Source organism: Littorina saxatilis, linkage group LG11, assembly GCF_037325665.1.
Source record: "Littorina saxatilis isolate snail1 linkage group LG11, US_GU_Lsax_2.0, whole genome shotgun sequence".
NCBI lineage: Eukaryota > Metazoa > Mollusca > Gastropoda > Littorinimorpha > Littorinidae > Littorina > Littorina saxatilis.
This window is the reverse complement of record NC_090255.1, coordinates 41,937,395-41,952,389: the sequence shown is the minus strand read 5'-3', so window position 1 is coordinate 41,952,389 and position 14,995 is coordinate 41,937,395. Positions and strand designations below refer to the sequence as shown.

The following is a 14,995-nucleotide window of genomic DNA, read 5'->3' as shown; positions in this document are numbered from 1 at the left end:
TGGGTATTTCTATGTTTCTATAATTTACCTTTCTGACAAGATGTTTTGAATTGGACATCAGTAGGTTACAAATCTGCTTGAAAGATATGTTGAGTGTGTGTAATAACGCTAAAAAGCTATTCCGAATGCTTTTTTTGTACTGCAGTTTTGTTACATCTGATATTTACAGGTGTGCTTCCCTCTCCCACCCCCAACCAATAACAAAATAGGGGGGGGGGGGGGGATTCCTTATTATTCACAAGCACCAAAATGTGGTTTTAATACCTGTACATAATTGTTTTGACTGTGTGTCAGGAATGGGTGAGCAAGGAGCACTGTGCGCGACATCTGATCTGTCGAGGTTTGAACCGAGCATGCTGCGTGTTCCTGCTGGACCCCGTGCTGGCGTTCCTCACCGTCACTGGCTACATCAACGTGGGCCTGGTCTCTCCCCCGCCGTACCTCACACTCAACACGCACTCTCAGGTACACTGGATAAGTGCTGAACAGTGATACAGTGGAACCCTTCTAAGACCTTCAACAATCTGAGAAAATCAGGTCTTACAACTAGTCTTAAAACGGAGGCTATATTAACATTGGCTATGAACCCAACATCTGAAAGTTGGGTCTTAAAACGGAGGCTATATTAACATTGGCTATGAACCCAACATCTGAAAGTAGAGTCTTAAAACGGAGGCTATATTAACATTGGCTATGAACCCAACATCTGAAAGTAGAGTCTTAAAACGGAGGCTATATTAACATTGGCTATGAACCCAACATCTGAAAGTAGAGTCTTAAAACGGAGGCTATATTAACATTGGCTATGAACCCAACATCTGTGAAAGTTGGGTCTTAAAAAGGAGGAAGTCTTAACACTATTGTGACTAGCACTGCCACGGCGTTTACGTCCTGCCTGCCCAAGCTTGCCACCAAGAAACTTCCCAAAAATCAGTAACTGTAAAGAAATCTGTCTAGCAAGCTTGAATTAAGTCCAATCACCACCAAATTTTGTGTACTAATTCAAAAATGGATGCCCAGTTCAGTCGTGCTATTTATAAGTTTGTCACGCGATTTGTTTTAGCAAAGGGGGGTGAAAGGGGGATAATTTGTGTTTTTTAACGTTTTTTTGTGTGTGTTTTATTTTCTACTGCTTTTTTTAAAAGTTATTTTTTAACAGAAAGTATTATAAATAATGTTATAACCAAACAAGGTGTAAAAACTATGAATTAGCTGAAATATTGTTAACATTGTACACAGAAATAAGGAGACAGTACAAAGAAAAAAACAAGCAAATCACGCATTCACTCACAGCATCCTGACTCAAATGAAACAAAACTGTAGATCTAACACTCACCAAATGATGTCTAGGTAATCCATATTGAATATAAGTCACATTTTCACAACAAAGTACCAACTGTACACCTATGAACAATTCCAAAAGGATTTGAAGGCTCCAGCCATCCATTGTTATCAGTGCTGCCACGCCCCCATAGCTCCTGCACGATTCCGAGATACATGTTCGTCTAGCAGTATCACCGCCAACCACGTGTAGTTTGCCGACTCGTACTTGCAACAACGGGACTGTTTCTTCCTCACTTTCACTGCTTGTATCGCTTTTGTGAGGCGAAAACGATACGTCCGAATCATGCTCTACGGGATCCTCTAGGTCCAACATCCAGAGAATCTCCTCCCGAGACAAGGCTCGCCTTTGATTCATTTTTTTTCCTCAAAAACGCACACAAATCAGGCGGATTTGCAAATGGCAGAAGGGGACGCCAAGTGTATCAAGGGAAACAACTCAATTTATTTGCAAGCTTCAAAAACCGGGAAGCAATCACGAGTCGTGTACCCTCTATGGCTGGTACTGAAAAATGCGCGTCCCGTCCATGGGCGTGTCAGCGCTGGTACTGATTTATCAGCAGACCTGTTTACCAGTACGATTTGGGCGTATTTTGTACGCCAAATTATTATCAGTACGCAAATACGCGACACACGCACAAAATACGCATAAGAAAAAGTCTAGAATACGTTTTCTGGTGTTGGTGTGCTGATTACGGGATGGTACAACTGATACCGGTTTTCGGGTCGAAGGGAGATAACTATGACAGCGAGTCTTCAGCTGTGGAAACCTTGTTCAGTTGTTGGCACGTGCGATCGTATGGACAATCGTGGCAAAATGAAGCGGTAAAATGTGCCAGTTTCGGATGACTGTACCAAGTCTAAACAGCAGAAGCAGCAGATTTTCTTGGAGAAATATAAGAAAAAGCCAGGAATTGTGGAGTCTACTATGGGAAAAACGACACTGCAGTTCCAAAACTCACATGGACAAGGTTGCTGCAAAGAAATCCGCTGAAAGCTGCCAAGGAATTATTAAGTTCATTCCCGCAAAGCAAATCCTGCCAGAAGAAAAGGCTGTAGTCCGTGCTGAAGCAATGTTTTCTGAGATGATTGTAAAAATAAACTTGCCACTGTCAACCGCAAATGTTATTTCACGAACTTCATCTTTTCATTATCAATCTGCTTGGAAGACACTGGTTATAATGTTATAAACTGACAGGTAAATAAAATTGTTTTATCTTTGTTGTATCGGAAGGAGTTAAATTCTGAAGATGTTCACAAGACATGCTATTCTTACACAAACACGTTTGCACCCACGGCGTACGTTTTGCCTAGCCCATATGGCTTTGCTTGCAAAGTACACCAACTTTTTGAAAAATACACTTAACTTTTTGAAAAAGTACTCTTGCCTCAGGTTTAGGGTAAACAGGTCTGTATCAGTGTCCCGTCGCGAAAGTGTTAACCTGAGGGGTCTTAAAAGGGGGGTTCCACTGTACCTGTGATGTGAAGCACCTGCCGGGAGAAGTCACCTTGTGTTGTCCCTTTGTCCATTATCTTGATGAAACAATACCTGTCAGGACAGGCCACCTACAATGAAGGGACACTTTTGGCTGGTCCCAACATTGCCCTTTCATCCCAGCTACCACAATAGCTAAATGTTGGAGTATGCCCTTTTATCGCAGCTACCACAATAGCTAAATGTTGGAGTATGCCCTTTTATCGCAACTACCACAATAGCTAAATGTTGGAGTATGCCCTTTTATCGCAGCTACCACAATAGCTAAATGTTGGAGTATGCCCTTTTATCGCAGCTACCACAATAGCTAAATGTTGGAGTATGCCCTTTTATCGCAGCTACCACAATAGCTAAATGTTGGAGTATGCCCTTTCATCCCAACTACCACAATAGCTAAATGTTGGAGTATGCCCTTTCATCCCAGCTACCACAATAGCTAAATGTTGGAGTATGCCCTTTCATCCCAACTACCACAATAGCTAAATGTTGGAGTATGCCCTTTCATCCCAGCTACCACAATAGCTAAATGTTGGAGTATGGCCTTTCATCCCAGCTACCACAATAGCTAAATGTTGGAGTATGGCCTTTCATCCCAGCTACCACAATAGCTAAATGTTGGAGTATGCCCTTTCATCCCAGCTACCACAATAGCTAAATGTTGGAGTATGCCCTTTCATCCCAGGTACCACAATAGCTAAATGTTGGAGTATGCCCTTTCATCCCAGCTACCACAATAGCTAAATGTTGGAGTATGCCCTTTCATCCCAGCTACCACAATAGCTAAATGTTGGAGTATGCCCTTTCATCCCAGCTACCACAATAGCTAAATGTTGGAGTATGGCCTTTCATCCCAGCTACCACAATAGCTAAATGTTGGAGTATGGCCTTTCATCCCAGCTACCACAATAGCTAAATGTTGGAGTATGGCCTTTCATCCCAACTACCACAATAGCTAAATGTTGGAGTGTGCCCTTTCATCCCAACTACCACAATAGCTAAATGTTGGAGTATGCCCTTTCATCCCAACTACCACAATAGCTAAATGTTGGAGTATGCCCTTTCATCCCAGCTACCACAATAGCTAAATGTTGGAGTATGTGTGAGAGAGTGTCTTTGTTGTAAACCAGTGTATTCACAGGACATTTTGTGTGTGGTTGTGTTGTGTTGTGTATGAGGTAAGGAAGCTTTGAGTGTATGCTGCTAGTTGTAGTGAATGTATTTTTATTATGCTGTCCAGTGTTGTTTTTAAATTGATGTTGATCAGTTTGTATAAATGATGCGTGTGTTGGTGTAAATGGCTGGATTGAATGTTTCTAAACCGCAATGTCACAACAAATTCCCAACCTTGGGCAATTAAAGATTCTGTATTCTGTATGTGTGTGTGCGTGTGTGTGTGAAACATTGTGTTCATATAATATTCTCTGGGTGCATGCTTGTAGGGGCTGCTTTTATTTTTCTGGGTAATGTGGGTGTGTGTTTGTCTTAGGTGTTGACTAAAAAGGAAACATTCAAATAACGCTTTGTGTACATTTATGTGGGCATAGTCTGAAATGAACTCTGAACATGTGACGTCCCATCCTGAAAGAGCAGTAGCTGCTTTGGATTCACTCAGTTGGACGATAAACCCGACACAGGGCTATATTGTGTCATCGCCTATGTGTGCGGCTGCTTTCATATTTATACCAGTCCAAACATTCATATCAGAGTCTGTGCAATGATCATTTGATTACTGTGTTGAATGCTGTCTTTAAAACAAAAAATAGTGGAATAATGAAAGTGTTTGCCTTGCAGTGTGACGTGCTTGTGGTGGGGGCGGGTATCAGCGGTATTGCTGCGGCCCGCAGGCTGTCCGACTTTGGTCTCAAGGTGAGAAGTGAATGGATCTTTCAGTGTGTTTTATTTTCACTGTAGAAAGCGTTACTCTACAGCAGTTAATAATAACTGAATAGATTTATGACCCACGGTTGTTCTTGTTGGCTGTCTTTTAGTTGGGGAAAGGGCGAGTTAAAATAGCATGTTGAGGTATCTGTACTATGGAGGAGGATGGGCACTAACATTGGCTTGGTCTTCATGTTGCTGAAGAGGCAGAACAGCAGCCACGAGAACAGCTGTGGACCGTTGAGCATAATGATCAGGCCTCAGAATACAGTCTTCATGCTGCTGAGGAGGCAGAACAGCAGCCACGAGAACAGCTGTGGACCGTTTAGCATAATGATCAGGCCTCAGAATACAGTCTTCATGCTACTGAGGAGGCAGAACAGCAGCCACGAGAACAGCTGTGGACCGTTTAGCATAATGATCAGGCCTCAGAATACAGTCTTCATGCTGCTGATGAGGCAGAACGGCAGCCACGAGAACAGCTGTGGACCGTTTAGCATAATGATCAGGCCTCAGAATACAATCTTCATGCTGCTGAGGAGGCAGAACAGCAGCCACGAGAACAGCTGTGGACCGTTTAGCATAATGATCAGGCCTCAGAATACAGTCTTCATGCTGCTGAGGAGGCAGAACTGCAGCCACAAGAACAGCTGTGGACCGTTTAGCATAATAATCAGGCCTCAGAATACAGTCTTCATGCTACTGAGGAGGCAGAACAGCAGCCACGAGAACAGCTGTGGACCGTTTAGCATTATGATCAGGCCTCAGAATACAGTCTTCATGCTACTGAGGAGGCAGAACAGCAGCCACGAGAACAGCTGTGGGCCGTTTTAGCATAATGATCAGGCCTCAGAATACAGTCTCCATGTAGTAGTTTCTTCTCACTAGTAAATTTAAAGAAAAAGTGTTTGCACTATGTATTTATAAAACTTTTGATCCAAAACATATCCTAGATGGAAGTTTATTTCAGCAGTTAAAGAGGCCATAGCTTATTTCTGATGATTTCAGCAGTACAAATAAAGAGGCCATAGCTTATTTCTTATGTTTTCAGCAGTTAAAGAGGCCATAGCTTATTTCTGATGTTTTCAGCAGTACAAAGAGGCCATCAGCTTATTTCTGATGTTTTCTGCAGTACAATTAAAGAGGCCATAGCTTATTTCTGATGTTTTATTTTTTGGCTGGCAGGTAAAGGTGCTTGAGAGCAAGAGTCGAACAGGTGGTCGTGTCTGGGACGACAATCGAGCAGGTGTGTGCTTTGCTCAAGGTGCACAACTCATGGCAGGAGCAGTCAACAATCCCGTGGCTATTCTAGCGTATCAGGTAAGGCTGTACTTTGGTATATGTCTTGCAGCTGTTGAAGAATTTGACATATTGTTCAATGTATGTGCTAGTGGCACGGGGGTGGGAAATGGATACAGTCTCTGAGTCGGCACATAGAGTTGACCCGTGTCTGCCCCTGCCTGGATTCCAACCAGTGACCCTAGGACCACAAGTCCAGTGCTCTACCAACCAGTGACCCTAGGACCACAAGTCCAGTGCTCTACCAACCAGTGACCCTAGGACCACAAGTCCAGTGCTCTACCAACTGAGCTACCTGGCCCCCAGTAAAAAAAGAAAGCAGAAAGTGAGAATGGAAGCTCAAGGTGTGCGCTGCAGGCCTGTTTACTCATACTATTTCACCGTATTTTGTACGCCAAGTTTCCAAGAATTCAATAAATACGCTGGTTGATAAGAAAGTACGAGAATTAAAGAAATAATGGTACTTTTTAAAATGATCCTTAGAGTGAATGGACAACATTCTAGTGTCACATTCTCACAGTTTTATCATCAGTGCGACGGACGTTGTATTGGAATTTCACTGCTAAGAGTTTTACGTCGGTCACATGATTAACAAGCACCTCTACCTGGTAAGAAAATACACTCAATATTTTGAAAATACACTAAGCCTCTGTGAAAAATACACCAATTGTTCCAATTAGGTAAACAGGTCTGATGCTGTGTTTCAGTGCGGTGAAGCAGCTCGCAAGGTGGTGGACAGGTGTCAGCTGTTGCTGGACAAGGGAAGGCTGGTTCCCACGGAGACTGACCGACGTCTGGACTTCCACTTCAACGCTCTGCTGGACGTGCTTGCCCAGTGGAAACACAGCGGTCAGCCCGATGTCAGTTTGGCCGGTACGAAGAGAGAGTTTGTACATGTGTGTGGTTTGAGATAGTGATAGACGGAGAGAGACTGAGAGAAGGAGTTTGGCCGGTACGAAGATTGTTTGCTGGTACGGAGAGAGTTTGTACATGTGTGTGGTTTGAGATAGTGATAGACAGAGAGAGACTGAGAGAAGGAGTTTGGCCGGTACGAAGATTGTTTGCTGGTACGGAGAGAGTTTGTACATGTGTGTGGTTTGAGATAGTGATAGACAGAGAGAGACTGAGAGAAGGAGTTTGGCCGGTACGAAGATTGTTTGCTGGTACAGAGAGAGATGGTACATGTGTGTGGTTTGAGATAGTGATAGACAGAGAGAGACTGAGAGAAGGAGGGAAAGAAAGACTGCTGGACAAACTGGCCTAGTGGAGACACAGCTGTCAGCCTGATATCAGTTTGGCTGGTATGGAGAATGTTTGAAATGTTTACTGGTACGAAGAGAGAGATTGTAGTACATGTGTGTGGTCTGAGAGAGTGATGGCGGGGGAGGGGGGGGGGGGGGGAAGAAGGAGGGGAAAAAAAGAAGGCTGGCCCAGTGGAGACACAGCGGTCAGCCCGATGTCAGTTTGGCTTGGCTGGTTTGAAGAGACTTTGAACATCTTGTGTGTTGTTTGAGAGATTGACAGGGGTCGAGAGAGAAAAAAAAAATCTTTAATTTTATAAGTCCACAACTGCTGACATTAGTGCTTAAAATGTCAACAATAGCGTTCATTATGTGCAATCATAAAAGCATGTTAGTATCCTGTACCAATGATCACATTTCAGAGAAGATGACGATTGATTAAATTTAGTTTTTTTCTCTAACATGAAAAGAGAGAGCGAGCCAGACAATGGGTGAGGGACTAGAACAGAATCACAGATTTTGTTTCTTATTTGACCTAGCTGCTACCAAAGCTTTGTAATGACCGGAATGAAAGGGATGCAGATGAAAATGGAGAGAAAGAAATTAAGAAAAACTGCGAAAAAGACTTGAATAATGAAGACATAGACTGCTGTATCAGCTGGCTTATCTACATGCGAAAAAAATATGTTAAAGATAGCAGGAAAAATGAAGGGAACTTACTTATCATTTAATTTACTTTTCAGAGAAGTTCAAAGAGCTGCATCAAGAATTCGAAGAGGAGACACATCTGAAATTCACAGAGGTACAATTTCTCCACTTTTGTTTCTTTTTCATTTTTGTTTTATCTATTTTAGAATCTTTTGTGCATTTATTAAAGTAAAAAATAAAATATATATGGGTCGATATGTTTGTGACTGTTACATATTGTTTTGTCAATAACAAACGTTCCATCAACTTCCCTTTCTTGTTTTTTTTATTCTGAGCCTCACTGTTACAGGAAGAAGAACAGATCCTGCAGTTCCACCTGTCGTCTCTGGAGTACGTGGGCGGCTGCTCGCTGCACAAACTGTCGGCACTGCACTGGGACCAGAACGAGGCTCTGCCCCAGTTTGGAGACCCCCACCTCCTCCTCCCCTCGGGTTACGGCGTTCTCTTTGACCGCCTGAAGCAGGGGCTGGACGTAGTTCACGGTGCAAAGGTCAGTCATGTGAGCTTTGAGGTATAGGGTATAGTGTATTTCATGAGTTGTGGACAGTGAATTTGTTTTGTTAGAAGAAAACAAAAGACATGTATAACGAAAACAAAAGACATTTATTTACCATTGTGAGAGAATTCCAAGTTTGAGGAGTCTGGTACTGACTTTTGAAATGTTATCAGTGCTTTTCAGATAGCTCCGCACATATAAACTATTCCATCTTTAAACCAAAGAATCACTTTTTATCCTCATTGACTCTTTCATGATACAATTTGTAACCTTTGTGTGGGTTTTCATGTGAATGACATTTAACATCACTGTGAACCGCTTTGAGTTTGACATGGAAGGAAACACGCAACATGCTTCAGTCAGTTTTGTTGCACCGTTTTTGCTGAAGAAAATGTGGATGTTGTACCCTTGATCTGAACCTGCTTTTGTTCTGATAATCAGCTTGGGATCATCTCAATGTCCTCTATCCCCAATGCAGTCATTCAGACACTGGCTTGAGTCTCCTGCGAAAAAGCAAATCTGAAAGTGCAGTAAAGGGAAACAACTCTGTACATTGATAGAAATTCTGATCCACATTACAAGAGAGACATTTTCTTCTTTCCCCATCTTGATCCTAGAGATAATGCTTTTATCTGTTCATTCCATCTAGAGATAATGCTTTTATCTGTTCATTCCATCTAGAGATAATGCTTTTATCTGTTCATTCCATCTAGAGATAATGCTTTTATCTGTTCATTCCATCTAGAGATAATGCTTTTATCTGTTCATTCCATCCTAGAGATAATGCTTTTATCTGTTCATTCGATCAGTGACCCCACAGTTTTTGCAAGTCTGCTTCTTTTGATTTTATGCTTTTTTCTGGGGGGTTTTCTTCACATTTTTCTGTTACTGTGTTGGACATTTTGTGGTCTTTTTTCTGACAACTTTCTCATATTTTGTGCAGGTGACAGATGTTGACTATAGTGGGTCACAGACAGTGGTGAAAACTGCCTCAGGGGATACATACACTGCTGACAAGGTACATCATTATGTGTGTGTGTGTGTCGTGTGTGTGTGTGTCATTGTGTTGTGTGTGTGTGTGCGTCTTTGTGTGGTGTGTGTGTGTGTCATTGTGTGGTATGTGTGTGTGTCATTGTGTCGTGTGTGTGTGTGTGTCATTGTGTCATGTGTGTGTGTGTCATTGTGTCGTGTGTGTGTGTGTCATTGTGTCGTGTGTGTGTGTGTCATTGTGTCGTGTGTGTGTGTCATTGTGTCGTGTGTGTGTGTGTGTCATTGTGTCGTGTGTGTGTGTGTCATTGTGTCGTGTGTGTGTGTCATTGTGTCGTGTGTGTGTGTGTCATTGTGTCGTGTGTGTGTGTGTGATTGTGTGTGTGTGTGTGTCATTGTGCGTGTGTGTGTGTCATTGTGCGTGTGTGTGATTGTGTGCGTGTGTGTGTGTGTGTGTGTGTGTGTGTGTGTGTCATTGTGTCGTGTGTGTGTGTCATTGTGTCGTGTGTGTGTGTCATTGTGTCGTGTGTGTGTGTGTCATTGTGTCGTGTGTGTCATTGTGTCGTGTGTGTGTGTCATTGTGTCGTGTGTGTGTGTGTCATTGTGTCGTGTGTGTGTGTGTCGTTGTGTCGTGTGTGTGTGTGTCATTGTGTCGTGTGTGTGTGTGTCATTGTGTCGTGTGTGTGTGCGTCTTTGTGTGTGCATGTGTGGTGTTTGGGTGTCATTGTGTTGTGGTGTGTTGCTTTGCAAAAGAAAATCCTGGTATGTGAACAATAAGGCCTTCTTATTATGTGACTAGCTTGTGGGTCCAGGGCAGTGTGCATGCAAAATATCTTGTGCTTATCTTTTGCCATCTCTGAGGTATGGTGACCACAGACAGACACACACACACACACACACACAGACAGACAGACAGACACTCTCTTTTATTTATATGCATAGATGTATAGATTCAGATGAGATTGCCATAAAAGCTTCAAGAATGAAATGCTTGCCCACACAGTTTGGTTATATGATTTACTATGGCCTAATATTGTCAAGTATACTGAAAGGCATACATTCTGCAAATAATGCATTGAACGATTTTGCTCTCAAACGAAAATCAGATTGAACCTGTAATTTGTAGTTGACATCTTGAGTGTTGGAGCAAATGTATCACGCTGTCAGCGTGCGCTTTGCAGTATTGCTGATCCAGCCACAGCTCACTGTGCTAATAAAGACAATGTGCTGAACGGGAGACAATAACGTAAAAAAGATAGTGTATGGCCCTATAAAATGCAACTGGCTGTTTGGCTGTATCCAGATATCGCAATCATGCCACGACTTGATGAAGGAGAGAGACAGCAAGCGATTGGGATGCTTAAAGCTGGCCAAAGCATTGAACGTGATGAACACTGAACGTTTTCCGAAATCATTGCGCTTGGACTCAGTCACTTTTTTTGAAAAATTGTCATTTCATGATGTTCTATTCAAAAACAATTAAGCGAAGGTTTATAAACACTAAAATGGCCAATAAATAAAATATTCAAACATTGAAAACATTCACCACTGAGTTGATTTTTTGTGATTTTTTAAAGTTCCGTTTGCGGAATTAATGCCTCTCGGTATAGCTTCTTCGCTTCCTTCATGTGTAAAAGGTTTATTTTTCCCTCAAACCAGTAACTTTCACTCCTTTGTTGCATTTGCACATGGACATAGCAAATATGGCCAGCAATAAGGTTTGCCTGACAGTATAAGTGAAGGTAATACCAGGAGATAAAAACTTGGATATGTTACATGACTTAACTATTTGAGTTTAACGTCCTCTCAGACCAGTTGGCCCATATTGGGACAGGTATTGGTAATACACTCCATATATGGTGTGATATTTTGACTCCAACAAGCCAATTGCGTTGTCTTCTTCAGCATGGCAGCATTGGGTTTGTCTCTTCAAATATAGAGAAATGATCATGATGAAAGATGAGAAATGATGCGTGTGTTCGTGTTTCTCAAGCCCTGAGTCTTTCGCTGTGAGCTCAGGATCTTTATGGAGCGCATGTGTTGACACCCAGGTGTAGGGACACAGGAGAGAGTCTGCACAACAAAGAATGTGTCACAGCTTGTCACTGTGGCTGTTGTCATTTTTTCATTCCATTTTCATTACTTTTTTGTCCCATCGCTCGGAAATTCGGGTCGCTTCCTCCCAGTGGAAAGCTAGCTGCAACAGAGTCGTGCTACCCAGGTGTATGCGTGTTTAGGTGTTATCAGCCACCTGCACTTATGGCAGAATGACCGAGGTATTTTACGTGCCACAGTGGTGACACGGGGTTAGAACATGGATACCGTCTCTGAGTCTGCACATAAAGTTGGCCCGTGTCCGCCCCGGCCCGGATTCGAACCTGGGACCCTAGGTTCACAAGTCCAGTGCTCTACCACCTGAGCTACCGTGTCAAATTGCACAAACTCCAAACAGAACATCATGATTGTTATTTGTGTGTGTGTGCAGGTTCTGCTAACAGTGCCTCTAGCAGTGCTGCAGGCAGAACAGATGAGCTTTGAACCTGAGCTTCCTGAGGCAAAGGTCAAGGCCATCGCATCGCTAGGTGTGGGAAAGGTGGAAAAGGTGAGTGGACAGTACAGTGGAACCCCCTTTTCAAGACCTCCACAAATCTGACAAAATCAGGTCTTAAAAGGGAGGGAGTCTTGAATTCGGGGGTCTTAAAAAACCCAATGCCCCCTGAACCGCCCGGCATGGCCCGCCGGAAGTGCCCTATGAAATCCCTGAACCGCCCGGCATGGCCCGCCGGAAGTGCCCTATGAAATCCCTGAAACGCCCGGCATGGCCCGCTAAACACTAGGTCACCTACTTTCACTTTCGCTTTGAGCCTTACCCATAAGGCCTTGCGACCGGATGTGATTAATGAACTTCCTTCCGGCTGCTTCATTCTAGCGTTTGCAGAGTTTGAATCGATGCGATAGTGTGTTAGCTGTGAATTTTCAAAGTTTGAGATTTTTTTTGTCTGACAAAATGGCGTTGAACGAAGGTTTGGAAGTATGGTGTTCGATCATGGAGAACTCAGATGACGATTCTGACACGCCTTTCGAAGGTTTTCTACTTTGTTATTCGACAACAGGACTTTCGGGAGGATTTTTTTGGGAGTTTTCAACATATATTGGTGTAAGGCTGACACGTTGGACGTTTTTGAAGAACACTTGCTGGATTTTTATTTTTAAACAACATTTAGTACATCGGAAGTGGACAGAACATACTTGCATATGAAACTATAGTGTATTCTCGAGTTATTCTGCCATCTTCTATATAAATGTGAGTACTCTATGATTTTATATGAATTGTTGTGTTTTGTATGTGTGCATGTTGTGCGGAGTAGTTTCCCTTTGCTCAGGATTAAGAAGGCTGCCTGCCATTTTTTTGTCAGGGGGCATTGGGTTAAAAGGGAGGGAGTCTTGAATTGGGGGGTCTTAAAAGGGGGGTTCCACTGTAATGTGAAGAAAGACTTGGAGATTGAGCAAAAATAGGGAGTGTGTGTTTGTGTGTGTGTGTGTGCTCACATTGGTGTTTGTGCATAAGACTAAGAGGTGTGACTGTTTTTAACAGAGAGAGTCCGTCGCGATATAACCTTGAACGGTTGAAAGCGACGTTCAACACCAAATAAAGAAAGAAAGAATAGAGAGAGTCAGTCAGTCTTTGTGTATGCGTATGTATGTGGGTGCTTGCATGCATGTATGCACATATCTGACTGATCATTACATACATCACACAGATATTTTGCTTGGCATCAGTCCTGTTGATTGTTTTTAAGCTCTGCAAAGTACGAAGCAGATAAAAACTTACGAAACAAAATGTATAACTCACAATACAAAAGAAGACAAGAAATGTTTTGTCCAGTTGGACAATTTCTGGCATTTTGACAGATTCAGAGAACAGTCTTGAGATCTATCATTATCACAGTAATTTAGGAGGTCAGGCCTTTCCACAGTTTGATAATGACAGATTACATTGCTTTTCATGACAGATTACATTGCTTTTCATGACAGATTACATTGCTTTTCATGACAGGTCATACTTCAGTTCAACGAGAACTTCTGGCGGAAGAAAACCAAAGGAGACGATTTCTTTGGTCACGTACCTTCCAGTGAGGCCACCAGAGGGCTCTTCAATCTGTTCTACACTGTCACCTGCAGACCAAATGAGGTTGGTGCAAAACAGGAATGACACAAAATGAAGATTTTGTCCTTTTTTTTGCAGACAGTGCCTAGTCTTAGTCAAAATTTGTAGAAGCTGGCATTTATTGTGAAACTTACAGATAGCGAATAAAGAAACAAGCAATGTATGCTATAGGAACGTTTCATTGTGACAAAACAATACCATTCAGTCACCGATCTTCGACCCAGGGGTCTGGTAAGTGGACAGATGAACACTTCTTCTTCTTCTTCTTCTTCTGCGTTCGTGGGCTGAAACTCCCACGTACACTCGTGTTTTTTGCACGAGTGGAATTTTACGTGTATGACCGTTTTTTACCCCGCCATTTAGGCAGCCATACGCCGTTTTCGGAGGAAGCATGCTGGGTATTTTCGTGTTTCTATAACCCACCGAACTCTGACATGGATTACAGGATCTTTTTCGTTGCGCACTTGGTCTTGTGCTTGCGTGTACACACGGGGGTGTTCAGCGGACACCGAGGAGAGTCTGCACACAAAGTTGACTCTGAGAAATAAATCTCTCGCCGAACGTGGGGACGAACTCGCGCTGACAGCGGCCAACTGGATACAAATCCAGCGCGCTACCGACTGAGCTACATCCCCGCCCCAGACGAACACTTGTAACACAGACAATAAACTTATGACAAATAAGTCAGAAGCTTGTTCCGAAGACTTTAAATGTTAAAACTTGTCGCAATGAAATGTGCCTATTACAGGCAAATCCAGCTAACTCACAAACGGTTAAGTCAAAAATTCGCTTAGCACACAAAGAAATTCTGGTCCGGAATTATCCCTCTTTATCTATGTGTACAAAGTACCCTGAGCTCGAAATGGGATTTCTCTTACGTAAGTCGAAAGACGGATAGCACACAACAGAAAGTCAGTCCCAAAGACAAAGTTTACTCTATATTTACTACAGCAACTCGAAACACGAAACTTGGCGTCTCACACTAGCGCATTGTGTAACCTTATTCCCTTCTTCTCTACACGGACGCCACACCGACTGGTCAGTCGGCACGCAATAAAGTATGAACTGAAGTTAGGAGGGGGCGAGGAGTAAGGAGGGGGCGAGGAGTAAGGAGAATTATCCAACTCCAAGAAAACACTCTGAAAAAGGTGGGGAAGTGGTGACAAGGCAGTGAACGCACTCACCATGCACTGACATCATACGAAAGCAGCCACACAAACACAGCACAGAGGCAGAGGCAGGTGTGCAGATGCTTTGTGAGAATAAGCGTTGAAAACCAGTTTGAATAAAAAAAAAACCAGCAGATAGAGCCGCATGTCATAATCATTCTTCTTGTCTGGCTTTATTGACTGCATGCCGATCTTGTGGCAGTGACTTTTCAC

At 42.9% G+C, this 14,995-nt stretch overlaps 1 protein-coding gene across 1 annotated transcript in view; it reads left to right on the top strand.

The window, feature by feature from the left end:
* Positions 1 to 14,995, top strand: part of LOC138980493 (lysine-specific histone demethylase 2-like) — a 31,088-nt gene that overhangs the window by 10,811 nt on the left and 5,282 nt on the right. The window contains exons 9-17 of the mRNA XM_070353372.1: positions 295 to 465; positions 4,628 to 4,702; positions 5,900 to 6,034; positions 6,721 to 6,886; positions 7,998 to 8,056; positions 8,252 to 8,452; positions 9,402 to 9,476; positions 11,931 to 12,047; positions 13,503 to 13,637. Of these exons, the coding sequence (XP_070209473.1) occupies positions 295 to 465; positions 4,628 to 4,702; positions 5,900 to 6,034; positions 6,721 to 6,886; positions 7,998 to 8,056; positions 8,252 to 8,452; positions 9,402 to 9,476; positions 11,931 to 12,047; positions 13,503 to 13,637 (1,134 nt within the window). The remainder of the gene's footprint in view (positions 1 to 294; positions 466 to 4,627; positions 4,703 to 5,899; positions 6,035 to 6,720; positions 6,887 to 7,997; positions 8,057 to 8,251; positions 8,453 to 9,401; positions 9,477 to 11,930; positions 12,048 to 13,502; positions 13,638 to 14,995) is intronic.